General features: G+C 47.6%; 1 protein-coding gene across 3 annotated transcripts in view; it reads left to right on the top strand.

Moving 5' to 3' along the window:
* CSNK2A2 (casein kinase 2 alpha 2) overlaps positions 1-20971 on the top strand; it is a 41256-nt gene extending 20285 nt beyond the window's left edge. Inside the window, exons 5-12 of one of the 3 annotated variants that reach the window (XM_062177759.1) lie at positions 5749-5808; positions 9071-9154; positions 9931-10041; positions 10303-10404; positions 11354-11454; positions 12194-12342; positions 15073-15166; positions 20598-20971. In XM_062177759.1, the coding sequence (XP_062033743.1) occupies positions 5749-5808; positions 9071-9154; positions 9931-10041; positions 10303-10404; positions 11354-11454; positions 12194-12342; positions 15073-15149 (684 nt within the window). In that variant the 3' untranslated portion in view covers positions 15150-15166; positions 20598-20971. Of the gene's footprint in view, positions 1-5748; positions 5809-9070; positions 9155-9930; positions 10042-10302; positions 10405-11353; positions 11455-12193; positions 12343-15072; positions 19552-20597 lie in introns of those variants that run through there. The other 2 variants (XM_062177758.1, XM_062177760.1) reach the window with 2 other exon arrangements.
* Positions 20972-21994: the final 1023 nt, after the last annotated feature.

Raw genomic sequence — 21994 nt, 5'->3', positions numbered from 1 at the left:
TCTTGAAATAAGCAGCTAAACTTCATATGTATAAAAGCTTATAAGATATACAGTTGTAACTGGAACAAAAGACAGAATTTCAAAACAAGCAAATAGGAACAGCCTATCTCTTAGATTTGGGATGGATAGTCACAGCGAACTCCCAAACTCAAAACTCTCAGGGGACTGTAAGGCCCCATCTTAGGTACAAAAGGTTTCTGTTATGATGTGCTTCTCCATTTCCTGTGGTTTGGGAAGAGTAATTGTAGATTGGGAGACAGTCTATCCTGGAAGATGGTAGGTTCTCATTAATGTTTGGAGGATTTCTCTGTCACTTAGATAAGCCTTGACCAGCTGATACTGTGCGAGGCCTTGTTAATGGTTCAGATCCAAGTTCACAGACCAAATACATTTCCTCACCATAGGTCATTAAAAGTTCTGTCATTTCCTTGTAAGACTTTTTTAAAAATATTTTATTTATTTTACTTAAAAGAGTTACGCTTTTAATTATCTTTTAATTAAAGATTTGCTGTCCTTCCTTTAATTTCTAAAAATGTTGACCTTGGTTTTATTCTGGATCTTGGAGGTTATATGTTAATAACCCCTACACTGGTAACTCCTGCATTAAATGCCTTTTTCACTTCTGCTTTATATTCCACTCCTACCACTCTTTTTTTCTCCCTGCTTGGGGGCCATTGGGGTTTCTGGACAGAGACTGAGCTGTGCCTGTCAGGGAATGTATACATTCTGCACTGGGTAAGTTTGTTGTGTCCACAACTCCTTATCTGGCAGGCAGGTGAGGAGAGCTACTTGGGAACTCTTGTGTGTGGTTACAGGATAGGGCCTTGGAGTCTGTGGCTGCTGCTGATGCAGTAGGAATGAGGCCTACCTGTGCCCATTCCATTGTCACTGTCTGTGACTTGGGACCATGGAGCCCCTGAATCTGATCATCACGTTGCAGGTTCTGCCATTGTCCTCTTCAAGCTTTGGGGTTTTATTAGAAGACCCAAGAAATTTCCACCTCGGTCCCTTTAGTAGTCCTGTAATAAAAACGATTTCTAGGGAAATGCCAGTGTTTGGCTTTGAAACTAAACTAGGACTAAAGAGCCATTTCTTTGTCACTACCTTAGTTTATTTAAATATTTGATAGTACAGATAGAGGGAGGGAAGGAGAGGTCTTTCATCTGCTGGTTCACTCCCGAAACAGCCAGGCTTATCCGAAATCAGGAGCTTCTTCCAGGTCTCCCATGTGGGTGCAGGGGCCTAAGCACTTGGGCCATCTTCCACTGCTTTCTCTGGCCATAAGCAGAGCGTTGGATTGGAAGAGGAGCAATCTTCCGGGAAGCATAGACTTGGGTTTCTTTGTTTTGTTTTTCGTGTTTCTGGTAAGTCATGTAATTTATGAACATGTAAGCAAAGCTAACTTCCCACCAACATTTTTCAGTTGGTTTGTTAAGAAGAATGGAGGGAAACTGGTTCTTTTCAAGTCTCTCTTTTCTGATTTTTTTTTTTTTTTTAAGATTTATTTATCCACTTGAAAGAGTTACACAGAGCGAGAAGGAGAGGCAGAGAGAGAGGTCTTCCATCCACTGGTTCACTCTCCAATTAGTCACAACGGCTTGGAGTTATGCCAATCCGAAGCCAGAAGCCAGGCGCTTGCTCTGGCTCTTCTCACACGAGTGCAGGGGCCCAAGGACTTGGGCTGTCTTCTGCTGCTTTCCCAAGCCATGGCAGAGAGCTGGACCTGAAGTGGAGCAGCCGGGACTTGAACCAGCACCCATATGGGATGCCAGCTCTGCAGGCAGTGGCTGTGTCACAGTGCTGGCCCCATTTTTCTGATTTTTAAAAATAATATTTATTTTATTTATTTGAAAAGCAGAATGGTAGAGAGTGAGCAAGCTCTTCCATCCACTGGTTCACTCCTCAAATAGTTGCAATGATCAGGCCTGGGCCAGGTGAAGCCAGGAGTCTAGAATTCCATCTGATTCTCCCACATGGGTAGCAGGGGCCCAAGTGGTTGAGCCATCTTCAACTACTTCCCAGGCACAGTAGCAGGGAGCTGGATCAAAAGCAGAATAGCTAGGGCTTGACCGGTGCTCCAGTGTGGGATGCTGACGTCACAGGTGGCAGTGTAACCCACCGTGCCACAGTGCGGCCCTCTGTTTCTGATTTGTCCTGGGCTCGTGTTGTCTTGGAAGACAGTTTCTGTTTTGTTCCATTGACCGGTGAACATGATGCAAATGTGTGAGGCAGAGAGCTGCCCTAGGGGTGTGGAGTAGGCAAAGCATATGCTGTTCTCTGCACGAGGACTTAGAATGTGGTTGGAGAGTTCAGTGTGGAAAAAGTGGGTGCAGGACTGAGTGACCTGGGGACCTTGGCATAGTATGTGGCCACAAGACTTCAGCACATAAGCCCAATGAAGGAGCCCCTTGTTTTCAGCAGAGTACTTCACAGCACTGCCAATACCTGAGTGAGAAATGTTGACTCTAGGGCCACTGGTGTCTTCTGTGTCCTGAAGAGCAAATGGCCTGGGGGTTCAGAGAAAAGAAAGACTACTGTCAGCTCTGTAGAAAGGGGTCAGGGCGGGATGGATTGGGTTTGACTTTGAGTTGAGGAGAGGAGGAGGGTATTCCAGATTGGGGGCATGGAGACTGCAGAGGGAAGAATGAAGGTGTCAAACAGAGCCTGGAGATGATAGACACAGTTGTGCTGAAGGCCACGGTGAACAGAGCTACAAAAGTTGAAAGATCTCCCCCCCCCCAACTGTTATCCCTGGAAAGTTCTACATGTTAGCCCCAGGTGACTGCATGTTAGGGTGTAGTCTGGTTGGCTCGTACCCAGAGCTCCTGAGATGTGAAGGTGAACAACTTTGCAGTGGAACTAGGCCTAAACAGTGTTACACAGCTGTGTCTTTTGTGTTAAATACAATTGACACTGGTGGCATAGCTTGAAATAGTACGTTGGCAATCCAGGGACATTTGTTTTTATGCCTTATGCTGTTGCACACATGATTGGTGTTGATACCACATGGTAAGACAGGAAAGCATTCCATAGATAAAAGTCCAGATAAAATAGCCCCTATTGGTTTTCTGGAGATAAGCTGTTCCAGCCCTCTGAGGGTCAAAAATTGGATCTTTCGTCTTTTGTGGGCTGTTTGTTGACTTGAAGTTCAGTGAAGTACAGTTCTGCACCTGATTCCTTAATTGTGTGGTTGCCAGTGTGGAGGCTTATCGATGCTGTTCTCCCAGAATGCAGTTCAGTCCCAGCTAGCATTGGCCCCTAGTGTGGAGCAGCTTCCAGACCCCACTGGTGTGCCGGCCTGCCGTGCCCTGAGCTAGTAGCCGTCTGAAGCTAATGAAATCAGGTTTTTTAGTAAGCTGGGAGGGAGGAGTATTCTTACCTAGAAAGAGAAACTTGGGCCGGCGCCACAGCTCACTAAGCTAATCCTTCGCCTGCAGCACCGGCACTCCAGGTTCTAGTCCCGGTTGGGGCACCGGATTCTGTCCCAGTTGCTCCTCTTCCAGTCCAGCTCTCTGCTATGGCCCGGGAGTGCAGTGGAGGATGGCCCAAATGCTTGGGCCCTGCACCGGCATGGGAGACCAGGAAGAAGCACCTGGCTCCTGGCTTTGGATCAGCGCAGCGCGCTGGCCGTGGTGGCCATTTGCAGGGTGAACCAACGGAAGGAAGACCTTTCACTCTGTCTCTCTCTCTCACTGTCTAACTGCCTGTCAAAAAAAAGAGAGAGAAATTTGAAAAAGAAGCTAAGTCCTGATGTTCTTAGAAAATGTTAAATGGTTCTCAGAAAATAGGATGCTTTTATTTAAAAAAATAAATAAAAGCCCTTTTTGAACAGGTGATGTATTTGCACGGATCCAAACGATAAAGCAGTACCTGCTGGCAAGTGCCTTTGCCTCCTTGCATCCCCACTGCCTGTTCCTCCACACGTATTTGTGAGGCTACGTTTTAATTTGTTGCTTCTCTATCGTGTTTGCAGTTTCGAGACTGTGAATGTAAAGTTTTCTTTTCTCCCTTTTGTGCTCCTTGGAGACATTGCCAACCCTGCTTGGTCTTTCCTCCAGGAGAGGAACAAGAGATGTTTGATTTTATGGAAAGTAATGCTTGGATTAGTGAGTGAAGGGATTTACTTGCAATTGACTGACTATCAAAGATAATAGTATAATTTCTGACACGGGTTAGTGATGCATTTTTTTAATATGATTTATTTTTTATTTATTTGAAAGGCAGAGATATAAGGAGAGACAGAGATCTCACTCTGCTGGTTCATTTCCCAAATGGCCACAACAGCCAGGGGTAGGCCAGGCCAAAACTAGGAGCCCAGAGCTTCTTCCGGGTCTCCCATGTGGGTGCAGGGGCCCAAGGACTTGGGCCACCTTCTGCCTTTCCCAGGCCAAAACCAGAGAGCTGGATTGGAAGTGGAGCAGCCGACCCCCAAACCAGCACCCATATGGGGTGCCGTTGTCTCAGGCAGTGGCTTAGGCACTGTGCCACAACGCTGACCCCCAAGCAGTGTCGTAGCTGTCTAAACACCAAATGTTTGTCCCATCACTCCTTTTTGATTAGCTTTCAAGCCACAGTTGGTCTTAACGGAATGTTACCTTTTTTCTAGCCTGGAATTGAATTTGGGGAACACACAGGTTTTTGGAAAGTCTGCCATTTCCAGATGTACCTCATTGGCACCTCATTTTCCTCATTTTTTTCGCCGACAACCTGTCTTACCGTGATTTTATCATATGAGATGGAAGTTCTTCAGAGTTTAACTATACACTCAGATCTTCAAAATACACTGGTGCCACGGTAGAGCCAATTTGTTTACATGTCGTATGAGGTCAGGACGGTGGGTACTGCAATACATTGGGTTAAGCCATTGCTCAGGATGCCTACACCCCATATTGGAGCATTAATTCAAGTCCCAGCTAGTCCTCTTCAATCCATATTCCTGCTAATGAGCTTGGGAGGCAGGAGATGATGACATCTAACACTCCGTGTCTAACAAGTGCTACATGAGTTCCTGCCACCCACATGGGAAACCCAGATTGAGTTCTTGGAATTTGAGGAATAAAGCAGCAGATGAAAAGTGTGTCTGTCTGTCAGTCTCTCTGTAATGAATACATAAATGAATTTTTAAAAATATTTATTTATTCATTTATTTATTTGAAAGGCAGAGATAGATCTTCCATCTGCTGGTTCACTCCCCAGATGGCCACAACAGCCAGGGCTAGGCCAGACCGAAGCCAGGAGCCCAGAGCTTTTTCCAGGTCTCCCATGTAGGTGGCAGGAGCCCAAACACTTGGTACACTTGGGCCATCTTCCACTGCTTTCCTGGGCCATTAGCAGGGAGCAGATCAGAAGTGGAGTAGCCGGTACTTGAACTGGTGCCCATATGGATGCCAGCACTGCAGGCAGAGGCTGAACTTTCTACACCACAGTGCCAGCCCCAGTGAAATAAATTTTAAAAAAATATGGGGACAGTTGGATAGCTCAGACTCGCAATAAAGTAATTTTGTATACATGTTCATGCAGATCATTAAATAGAAAGGGTCCATGTGGGCTTGTTTTTTTCTCTCTTCTGAAGATTGAAATACTGCATCCTGATTTGTAACCTGGATTTATTCCAGGTTAGATGGTAAAAAGTCATGAGACTTCTTAGTAACGTAAGCACTAAGTAATTTTACAGCGAATGACCAACACTTGGGATGACAGAATACAGTAAGACTAAATTAACTTTCTGTTTTCTGCAATCTGTTTCAGCAACTCTACCAGATCCTCACAGACTTTGATATCCGGTTTTATATGTATGAACTACTTAAAGTAAGTGGCATTTATGAACGGCATTTTTCAGACTTGTTTACTCAAGGAGGAGTTTTTGAGGGGACAAACAGTCCTGCCGCAGAGTACTTCTTGATACCCAGAGAACTTATGTGTCTTTAGCCTCTCTTGAGGGTTCTATTGTATCTTCTTCATGTAGAAACTTTGCAGTGGGACTGGGGAAGATGGCCGAGTGGAGGGGTCACAGGGACGGTACACCAAAGACTAGGACCCCTTAGCTCTGTTAGCCTTTGAATTTTTCTCAGGCTTACTAGTAGTTTTCTCTGTATAACAAATCACCCCAGACGTAATGACCTAAATAATTTATTGTTTTTCATAGTTGTGTAAGTTAACTGTTGACCTGACTGGGACAGGGTGGCCTAGGGTGGCCTTGTTCATGTGTCTGGGGCAGCTGGGATAGCTGAGGGTTCATCATCTGGGAGATGAATCTCCAGGCTGCCCCCAGGATGGTCCTGGGCTTCCTAGCAACAAGACAGGTACAGAGCTCAACCCTCTCTTGTGTCTTGTTTGCCAGTAATTTATTGGCAAAGCAAGTCCCGTGGCCACCCCGTCTTAAAAGGGTGAAGAAATAAACTCCACTTCTTGATGGAAGAGCATTGGTGAAGGTAACAGTGAGGTGTACGGGGATGGCAGCATGTGCCGCTGGTTTTCTCCTGTGTGAGACTGCCACTCTTCCCTCCCGCCACCCCTGGCTAGTAGACCTTCTAGGAGAGTTCCTAATTTCAAGCACTGTGACACTGAAGATAGTACTGATTGATGGAGGAGTGATCTTTTTAGTCTGTCCAGGTAAATGCCTAGATGAAGAATTCTAAAAAGGTTTATAAAGTAGAACAGACCAGTAAGTTCTAGCTTCCTAGGATCATGCATGACTAAGAGCCTGCGGCGAGCTGTGGATTCCGCCAGAAATGTATGTATTAGTGTATGATGTTGCACACTGTGGTAGGATTGTGGATCTTGGACTAAGATGCTGACGTTATCAGACAAAACTGCTAAGGTGAAGCTTCGTGTGTAAACTAAGTTATCGGGCTGTCAGGCTGGGCTTTGAGGAATGGGAATGTGAACAGCAGCTCTGAGAAATGAATCTCGTTCTTACGAGCGCTTCTAACCACTAGTCATTAGAGAAGTGTTCACACTAAGTCTGAGGTCTTTGTCAGTAAGGACAGAACAGCAGAAGAGGCGGAGCTTGACTTAGGACCTGCCTTTTCCCCTGTCCTCTCCAAACTAGATTTGAAGCCTAGGGTGGATGAGGTTTGCAGCACTGAACAGCGAGGCAGCTCCCTTCCTGGAGGTGCATCCCGGAGAAGCCCAGGAGCTTTCCCCAGGAGAGTGCACTCCGCATCTCACACTTGGTTATTTTCAAGTCAGGCAGCACCAAAGGTAGCAGTTCTATAACCTTAACATTCATCCTTGGATCAGGCAGAGACATCACAGTGGCGCAGCTCTTCACAGGCTGGCCATGCAGCTGCTCCGTGTCTAATCTCCCTGCTTGGAAGCAGTCAGGGCACACTCGGTCTGCTGGTGAGGCACAGAAGCCCAGATGAAACCCGAGAAGCATCTTTTATGCCAGTGGTCACAAACTGTACCAGGTTTGAAAACCAAAGTAATTCCTCAAGGAATGTTAAAGCATGTCAGTACCTCCACAGGGAGTCTGATTGGTGAACTTGACAAGAGGATTAGTTACCCTCCTCTGTTTAGTCAGCCTTTAGTTTTCTTCCCAAGTATTGTGGTCCCAGTTGGTTTGTTCCTTTGGGCAAAGTCTAGGTGAAATACCAGTCAGTGTTTGATAACGATGGTGGTGTTTGCAGGGAGCAGTAAGGGTGAGGAAGAGGAAATATTTAACTTGGTTGAAAATGTCGATTTTCACTGAGGTTGTGGCTGCTGGGTGACGATTGCTCAGTGACTTGCTGGGGCCTGCAGCAGAGTCTGAGCCTTGACACAGATTCAGGCAGGTGTGCCTTCCAGAGCTGGGATCTTTGACAAGTGTTAGAAAACAAAGAAAAAATAGAATTGAAGGAGGAGGGGAAGTGAATAAATCTGAAATGTATTTTTTAAATTTTGCTTGTTTAAAACATCACCCAGATCTACTTGTCTGATATAGTACTTGCCTTGTCTGATACAGTAGCTGCTTCCCATAGGTAGCTGCTGAAATTAAGTGAAATTTAAAAATCCGATCCTTACCCACAGTAGCCACATTCAGATGCTCAGTGGCCTTGTGTGGACGTCAGCTGCTGTGAAGCACGGTAGAGCAAAGGTGTAGAGTATTTCCGTGGTTGTAGACGGTGCCGCGGGGCTGGTGGAGAATATTATGAACAAACCTGAGGGCTTCATGTTCCCTTCCCTGGGGATGGTGTTCTTCTGTCACCATAGTTTAGCACTGCTAATTCTTGATCTTGCAATAAAAAGCAGTGTGTATTTCATACGTTTTTTGTGTGGGGAAAGCAGAATTTGATACAGACTAGAGGAGCTCATTTCTGGGATGCAGATCCTAGGGAACATTCCCTGGTTTCCAACGTGAAGATGTCCATGCAGTGTCTTCTAAAATAGCCGGCTCAGGTTTGCTTCTCAGGGCACATCTGGCAATACCTGGAACTGTTTTTGGATGTTAGCGTGGGAGGGTACTACTGGCATCTTGTGGGTAGAGGTCAAGGATTCTGCTAAACAGAAATTTGGGGCTAATGGAAAAGTTGTGGTGATGGTAGCACAACTCTGGATTTTCTGAAACACGGACTTGCATACATAAACACCCTATCTGTATCAAGTAAAGGAAGCTCTTCTCTGAGTAATAATACAAAGGCCAAGTGACTCAGCAGTTGTATTTTAGGAAAATACTAATGCTTGTTTATCTGGAACACACATGTGGACACTTGTCTAAAAGACAAGCCATGTTGAAAGATGTACTTGCACGTCATCTTCCATGTGCACGTGCATTCTGGCTTATCCTTTGAACCACTGTGAGAGGCGACTCCAGTGGGGTTTCCAAATCTGGTTTCTTCTACCTTTTAAAAGATACCTTCCTCATAGCCGTTGATGTTCCTTCCAGAGCCCTCTTCCCACCAGCTGCCAGCCGTGGTGTGCACAGAGAGCCAGGGGTGCCTTTGGAAGCTTGTTTTCCCTTGTTGATTACAGGCATTGAGCCCACCTTGGGATGTTGTATTCAAGTCAAGGTGTCACTAATGAGCATATGCTTGCATTGGAGGGTGGTTGAGGGTTTGCTTACTTTTCTCTGTGCTTTCTTACCTAATAGGCTCTGGATTACTGCCACAGCAAGGGAATCATGCACAGGGATGTGAAACCTCACAATGTCATGATAGATCACCAACAGAAAAAGGTACCATTACCGCCAGGCAGTGGCAAGCCCGAATCAGAAGGCATAGGGCAGACCCGGAGGCTCTCCACGACCACGGTGGTTTCTGGAGACCATGCTCTTTTCTTTGGACTTGGGTTAATTACTGTTACTTCTTCCCCTTCCAATGTTGGTTTCTGCTTTGCATAGCAACAGTACACAAGGAAAGTAGACGGAGGACCCTAACTGTTATCGCTTGTTTTATTTTGGTCATAGTTTTCCCAAGGGTCTCAGAAACTACAGATGGTGGTTTCTGCTTTGCTTCTCAGTGACCCTCAGACCAATCTGCCTGGCCTTAAACATACACTTGGGTCTCTCCTGTTTTTGATAGCCAGCTCTGGTTGTCGCTGATGGTGAGTAAATGGATCAGCTAGTAGTCCATTAATGACAAGTGAGAGCAGTGCTTCAGTCTTGGGATGGGGCAATGTCCCCACCCTTTGCAGTTATGCCTGGAGCTTATAACGAAAGCTATGAATGCGGGGAAATATGTTACACATGGAAGTACTGTGAACATTGAGTTCTGTTATCTGGAGAGAGTGGTGAGCCAGGGTAATTTAAATTAACAACAGCAAAAAATACTCCAGGTGTTCTACTCTAGAAGGGACCTTTTAGACAGCTGCTGAAACTAATTTTTTAACGAGTGCACCTGCTCACATTTTGTTTGTGGCCATATAATCATTGCCTGTGTGATGAAGCCTTGTTCTCTGGCACTGGCGCCTGGAAACCCTCCTTTCATGCGTTTTACTTCTGTCGTGTTGCAGCTAAGACTGATAGACTGGGGCCTGGCAGAGTTCTATCATCCTGCTCAGGAGTATAATGTTCGTGTAGCCTCAAGGTATTTCAAGGGACCAGAGCTCCTTGTGGACTATCAGGTAAACTTGTTAATAGAGCTTCTTGGGGTTATTTTTAAACTTCTTTGGGGCTTTTCCTCTTTGCTGTTTATTTAGTCAGTTTAGATCCTTCCAGAACCCAGCCATTATTCTACCCCCCAAAAGCTACTTGCAGATTTTTTTCGGGTACTTTTTTTGTATGAGGAGAGGCAAGCTTTCAGTTCTTAAATAATCTGTAAACGAAGATAAGAAATGCTTATCAGAGAAGTGGGTTTCTGACACTGTTGATCATTATTGCCTCAGATGTATGATTACAGCTTGGACATGTGGAGTTTGGGCTGCATGCTGGCGAGCATGATCTTCCGGAAGGAGCCTTTCTTCCACGGGCAGGACAACTATGACCAGGTGAGTGGACGCCATCCACTTCTGTTTACTGGGGCTGAATGCCAAGAAAAGGATGTCTGGACTACTGTTGCAGCGTAGTGGTTTAAGCTGCTGCTGGCTATACCTGCTATATATCCACGGGTTCACTCCCCAGATTGCTGCAACAGTCAGGGCTAGGCCAAAACCAGGACCTTCATCTGTGTCTCCCATATGGGTGGTAGGGGCCCGAGTACTTAGGCCATCTTGCTTTCCCAGGCACATCAGCAGGAAGCTGGATCAGAAGTGGAGCGGCTAGGACATAAACCAACCCCTAAATGGGGATGCCGGCCTTGCAGCCCAACACACTATGCTAATGTGCCTGGGAAAACACTGAAAGGTGGCCCAAGTACTCGGGCCCCTGTACCCACCTGGGAGACCAGAGTTCCAGGCTCCTGGCCCCTGCCTGGCCTTTGCAGCCATTTGGGAGTGAACCAGTGGGTGAAAGATATATATATATCTCTCTCTCTGTGTGTCTTTCAAATAAATATATAAATAAATACATATTTTTTAAAAAATAATGTCCTTAGTTAGGAATGCTGTTTTCGAGCCACTCACTAAATAGCAATGTCTGCATATAAACGTTTCTTCAAGGTAAAGAATGTCTCAGAATCTTCTCCCTGGTTACAGAGACAGATGGTGTCCTCTGTGCTACACTTGCCAAGTGATTTTATGAAGCAATTGGGCCCCTCCTTGTCTACTACAGCAGATTCTAGATTGATGCTCCCGTGATCATGAGCTTCCAGTACGGTGATAGGCATTTGTGTGGACCTCATGTCCTTGGATTTGTCAGCCCACATTAGACTCAAATCTGGATCTGGGCCCTGGAGGCCTGATGGTTCGGAGTCTTCTGGCTCCCCTGGTCCTGTGTCCTCACAGACTTGCAGTCCAATTGCTGTGCTCAGTGATTCGGTCAACTTGTTTTATGTTTCAGCTTGTTCGGATTGCCAAGGTTCTGGGTACCGATGAGCTGTATGGGTATCTGAAGAAGTATCACATAGACCTAGATCCACACTTCAATGATATCCTGGGACAGTAAGTAAGGGCGGGGGGGTTGGCCTCACCCCATTTTGGAAGCGGGAAGGTTAGCCAAAATCACTTTTCTTTCTCCTTCCTACTTGTATCAAAAGTGAAATGCTTTTTTTCCCCATGGTATTTTGAGATAATTTGTATCTTCTAATCATTTAATTTCTTCAGGATATAACTTGTGTTTGGATAGAAGATGGAAAATCGTAATGTTAGAGAAAACTTTCTGGTGCAGCATGTGTTTATTTTAATAGCAATCTAAGAAAGCTGCGATTGTTCTTTGAATAAGCGATTATTAGATTCTCTGTGTTCTCTATAGCATATTTGAATTTCCAGGTGCAATGCCATCATGTTAAAGTTTGACAGTTTCCAATAAACAGTATATTTTTTGGAATTTTTGTGTTTCTGAGGCTAGTCCTCTAAATACATCTCCTGACCAGTAAATATTACTCAGAATAACAGCCTAGGGAATAAAAGATCACTGAGAAAGGTTACAAATTCTAAATAAAATGCTGAGGTTTTGACTAGTCCTTTTGAACCCCAGACACTGTTTTGTGTCATGATGCTATAATATGACAGTGGGGGGCAAGGTGGGCACCCGTGAAAATGAGATGTAGCAGGATCGTAATGAGCCCGGGGTTCCATGATTTTGTTGGCTTTGGCCCTAATAGGTGAGGACTCTTGTTGTACTCTCATTGGTATTCTGAGTCATGGTCTCGGAGTACCAATGCTTCCGTTTTCTTCTCAGACATTCCCGGAAACGCTGGGAGAACTTTATCCATAGTGAAAACAGACACCTTGTCAGCCCTGAGGCCCTAGATCTTCTGGACAAACTCCTGCGATACGACCATCAACAGAGGCTGACCGCTAAAGAGGCCATGGAGCACCCGTACTTCTGTGAGTCACCAGGGACTGGGGGCCGGGGTTTATCTTTCACTCAAGGGAACATCTTTCACCCTTTATCTTTGAGACGCTCAGAGGCATTCTGGCTCTTTGGAGTAGATTGTTGCAGTGTGACCTCATTAGTCCTAGACAGCTGAGACAACTTCGCAAACTGGTTTCTTGATCCCCAGAAGTAATTGCTTGTTCACAAGCTGGAGCTCCCTTGGGTCTAGTCTGTTTGACAGTTTCCTAGCCCCCTCAATAGATCACAAAGATCTAAAAATTTGTTTTCAAATATATACATTAAAAAGCAAGTAATTAGAGGTGGGCGTTTGGCACTCACATCCTGTATCAGGGTGCCAGGATTTGAGTTCCCTGCCTCACCTTCGTATTCCAGGTTTCAGCTAATGTGTGCCCTGGGAGGCCGCAGACAATGACTCAAGTACTTGTGTCTCTGCCACCCCTGCGGGACACCCAAATTGGCTTGGGCCTGGCCCAGACCTAGCTTTTGTAGGCATTTGAGGCATGAACCAGTACATGGAGAATCTCAGTCTGTCTCCGTATTTAAAAAAATAAAATATATAAATTTGTTTAAAAAATTTAAAGCTAGTGATTAGTCAAAAGTAAGTAACTATAATTTTGTTTTAGATTTATTTTATTTATTTGACAGAGTTATAGAGAGAGGTAGACATAAAGAGAGAGGTCTTCCATCCTCTGGTTCACTCCCCAAGTGGCTGCAATGGCCAGAGGTGAGCCAATTTGAAGCCAGGAGCTTCTTCTGGGTCTCCATGTGAGTGCGGGGGCCCAAGGAATTGGGCCATCCTTTGCTGCTTTCCCAGGCACATTAGCAGGGAGCTGGATTGGAAGTGGCGCAACAAGGACTCAAACCAGTGCCCATCTGGGATGCCGGTGCAGCAGGCCATGACTTTAACCTGGTGCACCACAGCACCAGCCCCACTATAGTATATTTCTAAAGAAGAGAATAAGTAGGGGCTGGAGTTGACATAACAGGTTAAGCCACTGCCTGCAGCACTGGCATCCCATATGAGTACTGATTCAAGTCCAGGCTGCTGTGCTTCTGATCCAGCTCCCTGCTATGCACCTGGGAAAGCAGCGGAAAATGGCCCAAGTCCTTGGGCCTCTGCACCCACATGAGAGGCCTGGATGAGGCTTCTGGCTCCTGGCTCATCTGGTTCCGCCCTGGCCATTGCAGCCCATTTGGGGAGTGAACTAGCATATGGAAGATGTCTCTGTCTCTTCTGTACTACATCTTTCAAATAAATAAAATAATCTTTAAAGAAAAAAAGCAAAGAAATAAATGACAAATGAAATTTGAGGAAAAGGAAAGCAGGTATGGCAACAGCTCACTGAAATCGACCTGATCTGACTGGCACCTCAGAAGTTTGTGTGCATTCAGTTTTCTTGTATTTGAAAGAGTTATACAGAGAGGAGGAGAGACAGGGAGAGAGGTCTTCCATCCGCTGGTTCACTCTCTAATTGGCCGCAATGGCCGGAGCTGCACAGATCCGAAGCCAGGAGTTTCTTCCAGGTCTCCCACGTGGGTGCAGGGGCCCAGGGACTTGGGCCATCTTCCACTGCTTTCCCAGGCCAAAGCAAAGAGCTGGATGGGAAGTGGAGCACTGGGGTGGCGGTGACGCTCCTGCAGCCCCCTCCCCGACCGGCTAGTTGCAGCTCCCCCGGCCTCTGGTGCACACGCAACCGGCCCCAAGCACAGAAATAAAGATGAGAGCATCCCCCACCCCCACCCCCCCAAAAAAAAAAGAAGTGGAGCAACCAGGACTTGAACCATCACCCTTACGGGATGGCGGCACTGCAGGCAAAGGCTTTTACCTGCTACGCCACAGCACCAGCCCTGTGCATTCATTTTATACAGGTGGCTCTTGCTACTGATAGAGTGTGTTTCAAATGAACTTTGCTCGGAAGATTCACTTTTGGGGTGACAGTCTAATCAGGGAGGAGACTGGAGACAGGGAGCTTACGTGAGTGGCTCGGTCATTCGCTGAGTCGGAGTGGAAGCTTTCAGCATTTTCATTGGCTGCTTGACTGATGTGCTGTCTTTCCAGCTTCGTTCTTCCCTCCAGAGATTAAATCCCCGCCTGAGGAATTTGTTGCTCTGGTCTTGAACCTCTGGCCCTTACACATTAGGAGACAGCAGATTTTAGAAGGGCTGACCGTCTGCCTTCCCGCCCTCAGAGCCCTCAGACAAGTGCAGCTTGCCGTCCCCCTGCACCCCAGGCCTGGCACGGAGCTCCTCTCCCGTTGAGCTAGCTCAGAGACTGATGTGTGTCACGTGCCATTCGCGGTCTCCTTTTCTGAATCCATTCTGTACTTCAGCTAAGAAAATTTTAAACTACTGCTGCTTAGGACTGGTAGACTCCTGATGGCTCTTGTTATTCACCGTTTGCTCCGAACGGCTTATTGCATGGGGTTTGAAGAAATGAGGGTTAGTATTCAAAGCGAGCACCGTGAGATAGCAGACCCCTAGAACAATGGTAAGGGGGGGTTCCGCGTGTCCCAGCGGTTGAGCCTGTGCTCTGAGGAGGTGTAAGAGCTGGCTACAAGAACAGGCTCCACATCATGCTCCACATTGGTGTCCGTGTGTGTGTGATGTGCACTCCACTCGGGCACGCGGCTGACCCGCCTTGCGTGTGAGGCTGTGTCCCCGCCGAGGGCTCGGCTGCCCTCCCCAGTGGCCCTGCTGACCTTGACCCTGCTTTCTTGCAGACCCTGTGGTGAAGGAGCAGTCCCAGCCTTGTGCAGATAATGCTGTGCTCTCCAGTGGTCTCACGGCAGCACGATGAAGACGGGAGAGCGACGGGTAATTTGGCATTGATGCTTGCCAATAAAACCAACCAACCCAACACAAATCTTGAAGGAAAACTACAGTGTGATAAAAAGAAATTCCAATCATTCCTTCTAAAAAGAAGAGTAAAGACCTAAAAGCCTGTCAAAAAGAAAGCAACTCCCCAGTACTAGTCGGCAGGGAGCTGCCGTTGCGGCCTGGCCCTGCACGTAGTTCAGGATCTGAGGGCACTCTGCCTCTGGAATGCATGGGAGATGAGAAACTCGGAGTTGTTGTACATTTCCCTTATTTCACAGGACAGCACTGTGGAATTAACCCGTGCAATCAACAAGCTCTGAATATCTGACTTCCTATCTATTCCATTGTGGTCTGGGTTTCCTTTGACGAGAATTCAGGCTCCAGTTTTAGCAAACGTCAGCAGTCTGTACTGACACACCAGCCTCATAGACAAGAAAGAGATATTAAAACAGTGACAGTATTTTTTTTAACTCTTTTACAAATCCATGTTTTATGTATTTTTTTTTTATGACATGAGCTCTCCAGGAAATGTCTCCCATCCCTGCAGTCTTGCTCTACATGTGCTGTTCATCACTTGCTTTCACAAGAGCCCTCTCTGGTGTCAGAAGGCATCACTTAAAATCTGATGCCGTGAGCAGGTCTGTGGGTCTCAAAAGTTCCATGCCGAGTGCGTCACTGGGAGCGCACTGTAACACTTGTGGATTTCCCTAACCATAAAATCTTGTTGCTATTTTTTTTGTTGTTTGGCTTTTTTTTCCCCACAGCCTTCTAAGGAAGGAAAACCTCCCCATTCCCAGCACGTCCCAGTGTGTACACCTATTTTAATGCATCTGTGAAACAAAGCCCTTTTTGTTCAGAACCATAACTAAAACTGGAAAGTCAGTTTTCAGGCAGATCGGGGGAAGAGAAAAATATCCTGTTAGAATTTTTCAGGAAAGACTTAACTGAAAAAAAAATGTACTGCCAATTCCTACCCCCTTTTCCTTTTTACCCCTACGAGAAAGTTTCTGGCTGTAATCGGGGTACTGTGCATTTGTCAGCTCTGATGTGTGATACGTGAATGTGATGGCGATGATCAGTCTTTCTGGCATGAAGGTACTGGTGTTGTGTGGGCAAGGCCATCCCATAACTAAGGCGCCTGAGAGGAGACGCATGTACAGGGGCTTGGGGAAGGAGGGAGTGGCCCTGGGGCAAGTGTTAAAGCTTTTGTTTGATTCACCGTGCTAACTCAACCTTCAAGTTAGCAAAGAAAGTAGACTTTGTTTTAAAAAAGTGATGGGGCTGATAGCATTTGGGGGCTTACCTTTCCGTCAGCATGGCTTGCCATTGGTCCCTTTGCCCCAGCTGCAGAGCCGTATTGCAGCTCTGGGGACCTAACACCTAGGCTAGAGCTAGTGCTAGAGGTGTTCCCCTAGTCACACTCTAGGACTTCTCTATTAACCATTCAATAATGCCATACATTTTTATAAGGTTAGATTGTTTGAAACATCTGTTTACATTCCATATTCAAATAAAATCGTATTGGTAGCAGGTCCTATCTCTAAATGTAGATTCTATTTTTGTTGTTTGGTTTATGGAAACTTAAAATGCAAATGAAACTCTTCTCTTACTGTAGAGTTGAGTTTACGGATTAAAAAATATAAAATCCCGAAGCCAGGAAGTACATTGTTAAGGTTCTCATATCATTGCTGCCTGACAGCCTTGCACATTCTGAATATTAACGTAAACATTTGTTCTACCTGCAAATCAAAAATGAGATGGGCGCTCTCGGCTGAACCTGCCGATACGTGTCAGGCAGCCAGACTCGGCGCTTTGGGGATCAGAAGCCTTCAGGTGCGCGCACAGGCACCGGGTATCTTTCCTGCTCCCCTGCCTCCTGTCTCCTTTAGCACCTCCTCCCCTCCCCCCTGCATTTTTTATTTTGCAAGTTGTCTGGACCAGGCAGGAGCCTACTCAGGAGGTCTTGGGGAAGCAGTAACCCTTTCTGTCCCCTGCTCCCCCTGCCCACATAGGTCCCCAGAAGCAGTAAAGGCATCTGGAGAAGCAGAGTGACTTCCTCCTCCCCTCTCCTTTGGCCATGACATTGGCGCAGACACAGCCAAGCTGCTCGGCCTTGGTTCTGTAACTGCAGCTGTGACACAGGAGTGGTTCTTCCTTGTTCAGGAGAGTTTACTTCTCTAGCACCTGTTCTTTCGACCTCTCATCATGCCTTAGACCTAGAGCGTAACTGGGTGTGAAATGCTCACTCCCTCCCCGGTCTGGTCTTCACAGCTAGGCCGGCCTTCCCCAGAATGAAGGGAGTCTAATCCAGGCTTTCCCTTTTACCTGTCTGCAAAACCATTTTGTCTCCAGATGAACCCAGCTCCCCTGAGATTTTATAGGGTTTAACTGGGTTAGGTAGCCTTCAGAACTTCCAAAAGGATGTGTGGAGGGGTGTGGGTGTGGGTGTGGTGTGTGTGTGTGTGGGTGTGTGTGTGTGAGAGAGAGAGAGAGAGAAAGAGACTGGGAGTGGAAGTCTAGTCTTATTTTTAGACTAAACTATGGTGAATTTACCCACTCATTATCCAGTTCAGTTCATATTTTCTTAAGCTCATCTCAGTAATTGTTGTTTGCTTCGTTACCTTATAACAGGTTAAAGTGCCTATGATAAGGACTTAATTATTTCCTAAAGAAAAGCAAAAAACATGGGGAACAGGGTAGTGTTACACTGTCATCTCAGGTACTGCCTATGTTCAAGAACATAGAGCTGGCAGGGTAAGAACAGAAGGTTCCCGTGCCTAATCCAGATGGGTGGAGCGCTGCTGGCTGGCCACAGGCGAGCACAACTGCAAGGTTTGCTTCAGTGGCGAAACCCACAGTGTGAGCGGAACTGGGCCGCGCTCCGTGCCATGTGCATCTGTGGCAGTTCGTGCTCCCCTGGGTCCCGTCAGCTGGCCTTGCTCCTGTCCCCTCTCCAGGTAGGGAGAAACTGTTGAGTACGTAAGGCAGACCAAGCATCCCGGGTGTTTTACCCATTAGAGAAGTGCCAGTGCTGGCCTGGGGAGGCCCCAGACATTGTCCAGTGCACCCGTACGCACAGTGCATTCTCCAGCACACAGGAAGGTACTCGGACTGCTTGATGAGAGACCGAGGAGAGCACCTAATCCCTGGGTGTGGAGAGTGACCGAGAGCGGGTCTAGGTAAAAGGAACCAGTAAAAGAAACCTGAAAGCAGAGCTCGAGGAGGAAACACTTCCTGTGGGGCTAAAATTAGAAGGCCCCGAGTACATGTCCTGGAACACCCCTGCCCCCGGAGTGGTTCCAGTGGGACTGGAAGGTGGTGCTCAAGAGTCAGGTGCTGAGTCCCAGAGGGGGACCTGGGTGCTGTGGGTCTGTGCTACTCAGGGAAATGGCTTAGGTTCTCCCAGGTGCTGCAGTGATGAGGAGAGAAGCAAAACTATGTGGGGACACAAGCGACAGCTGCAGGAATTTTTATATATGCATTGATGTAACTCAAGAGAGCCCAGGTAACAGTTTCCTTTAATGCCAGTTCAGATTAGATGATTTATTTAGGAACTTGTGTTACTTCATGGACACCCACAGGGAAAGGCAAACTTCCCTCCTACAAATGAATGAGTGGATAACTGACAAGAGTCGCCATCATTTAAACTGAAACCCTTCCGACAGCAAGAGCAGACAGGGGCCACACGAGCACACGGAGAAGCCAAAGTTGAATGAATTAAACTTTTTAAAGCAAGTGAGCTTAATGAATTGAAACTGGGTAATGTCCTGCCTTTTAAAAGTTAGCTCAAGAACGGGGTAGGAAGGAGGGCAGGTGGCAGGGAAACATCGGGACCAGAGAACAGGTGGTGCGGTTTTGAGCTGTGTGGATGTTAGCGACCACACTCCCAGCCAGGCGTTGTAGAGGCTGGCGGGAAAGGAGATGGGGTTGTGCAGGTGATACCTCCGTCTGTGTTGAGACTCAACAGTGTGCTACAAATGTGATACTTAACCCTGAACTGCATGTATTGGGGATTGTTTTTAAAAAAGAAAAAGAACTTTGAATCAATAAATTAACAGTTTTTCACTTGCTGGCTCTTCTTGCTGTAAATGATAACTAACAAGAGTTTGGGACAGAAATCTTGACACCCAGTGGAAAGTTCGGATAATCTTCAAGAACCATGGAGCCTTCTGTTGGCAGAAGAGCCACACTGCGTGGGTTGTGATCCTTTACAAGTGACTACTTGAGACACCGTTGGCCGCCTCTTTGTATCCCTGGACGACCGATGTGTGACCTCTGTGCTGCTGCCCTTAGAGGGAAGAAAAATGCCATGTTAAATCCTGTTTTCATAAATAAAAATGTTGACAATAACTGGCCTTCCCAAGTGAAAGACAAACTGTTGCTATGAGGACCTTAACTTGAATTTCCTGTGTCTTGGGGGGCAGGGGGGACGGGTGGGATCATTGAGCTGCATAGAGGCCAGCCTGGTGGTCGAGGCCCCTCACCGTGGCGGGAGGGCTTTGCTCTTGCGGGAGTGGGGTGAGCAGAGTTGCGGGGTTACTGTGGTGCTGGGCCGCACCACTCAGACGACCGCTGCTTGGGATTGCCTTTGTTGCGTGACTGTGACTTGTGGCCCAGTGCTCTGTATTGATGCAAATGTCTCCCTGCTCCGGTTCCTTGGAACACAGGCATACACTTGCAGGCCCACTGTTTGGCTGACGGTGGTGTGTCTGGTGTGCTTCCCTCTCAGATCCCCCCAGAGGAGTCGGCCCCTTGGAGATGGATTGAAGTGCCTTAAGGCACACAGTAACTTAACTGTGCACTCTGTAGGCGTGGGACCCTTTCTTTGCCCAAGTCGTGGAATGATTCAGGTCCTTTCTTTTAGTATTGTCCCAATCTGGGAGACACTTCTAGAATTCCGCTGCTGGCATCTCAGTGCGTTCTTTGCTGGACCAGACATTGAAGGAGAAGAGTTTTCAGGCCGCACGGCCTGCCGATGCCGAGGGTAGTTCCTTTCATGCTCTGTTAGTGGACCCTTTGCTCTGAATCAGTACGAAGTCACTGATGTTTGCCCAGGATGTTCTCAGATGGGATCAGGTGTGAGGGGGACCTCGACTTGGGCTGCTGAACTTGGAGCTTGGCATGCGCAGAGTGGTCAGGGGGCTCCAAGGCTTCCACATCAGCAGCTGGACTCACGAGAAGAGGCAGGAGGCCCAGAGCGCCTTCCTGAACTGGCAGAAGGTTGTGAGGTCGGCCTGTGCTCGGGTGCTGGGGAGAGGGTGCTGCTTGGAACCGAAAACCACCAAGTGGCAGGGAAAGGCAAGCTTACATTCTGTCCTCAGGCCTCTTCAAGAGAAGGGAGCCCCACACAGGTGGGGGCCTCTCCCAGAGGGTCCGATCGATTAACGCCGTCTTTCCCCTCCCCCCCCCCCCCCGTCTCTTTCCCCAGGTCTGTTGCGGTTTCTCCCACTTTTCCATAAGCAGAACAAGAACCAAATCAAACGTCTTAAGGTGTGTAGAGAGATCACGTTCCGTGAGCAGACAAAACGGTGGCAGGTTTGGCGAGCACGAATCAGACCAAGCGAAGGGCAGCCCACCACCGTGTATCAAACCTCACTTCCGAATGTAAAAGGTTCACATGCCTTTGGTTTCCTGTTGACTCCCTCCTAACCCAGAAGCATGGGAATTGTGAAGGGTGTGCAGAATGGTCGGTTCCTGCTGTCCCGTCCCGTGGCCGTCTGTCCTGCCAGCACACCACAGACGCCGCAGCGGGGGAGTGGGGACAACATATGGCATGACGGGCAGTTAACATTTTATTTTAAAAGTATATATTATTGAATAAAAGGTTTTAAAAGAAACGCATGGAGAGTGTTCAGTGCGGAAGCAGCCATTCACTGAGACCTGCATCCCAGAGGACTGCGTGGCCCAGACGCCCATTGTGCCGGGTTCTAGCCGGAGGAGGGCCAGTCAGAAGGACACTTTCCACAGAGCTGCTGAGTGGGCAGGTGTGGGGAGTGAGCCAGTCCTGGGGAGCGGGGAAACCTCCCAGTCAGGAACAGTAAGTGGCCTGCTGCTGTAGCTCCCCGGTTCATCCCGTCTTCCAGTCCTGTCCCCCAACCCCAACACCCTGTTCCAGTAGTACAGCCTGGAGGCTGGTTGAGTCCTGCAGCGGGGGGCAGCCACTCCGCCTCCCTTGCTCTTCCGCTGCTTCCTCTGAACGACAAGGCAAAGCGAGGACGTGTAGTATATGAAGCCCGGGCAAGGCCGGAAGCAAAGAGGCCTTTTCCGGTGCTACTGCGATGCCACAGTGTTCAGTTCCTGAGGTGGGAGCTTGGAACTGAATCCCCGCTGGACACCAGAGTTGTGAGGCCGGTGCCACACAGCGCAGGTGACCCGGTACTTCCTGGCTCCATTGCCAGCCTGGTTGCCTCAAGCTGGCTCCAGGCTCTGCACATTTCCCTTGGTCCCCTGAATATCTGGGATGTTGGCATTCGTCCACGTGACAGGTCTGTGTCTCCTATGTTGACCCGCTGCTGTTTGAGGTCGCCTGACAGATCGTTGATTGGTTTGGGATTTTTTAGATGCCTGCAGAAATTGGAATGCTGGGTCCATCCAGTGACCCATCCAGCTACCCATCCCCCCATTTTCCAAAACGAGAGCTCTCTCTAGCTTCCCCTGAGCAAGTCTTATTTCCCAGAAGCCTCTGAAGCACATCAAATAATCTTGGATGTTGTGGAAGACTGGGGGGTGGGTGAGAGTGGAGCTGTAGTTGCAGAAGGAAGGTAAAGGAGGAGTTAGTGGTTTTGATGTTGAGAGATGGAGACAAGAAGCCCACCGACCCAAGGA

Source organism: Lepus europaeus, chromosome 19, assembly GCF_033115175.1.
Source record: "Lepus europaeus isolate LE1 chromosome 19, mLepTim1.pri, whole genome shotgun sequence".
NCBI classification, from domain to species: domain Eukaryota; kingdom Metazoa; phylum Chordata; class Mammalia; order Lagomorpha; family Leporidae; genus Lepus; species Lepus europaeus.
Note: the sequence above shows the minus strand (reverse complement) of the source record. Positions and strands in the feature narration are given on the sequence as shown.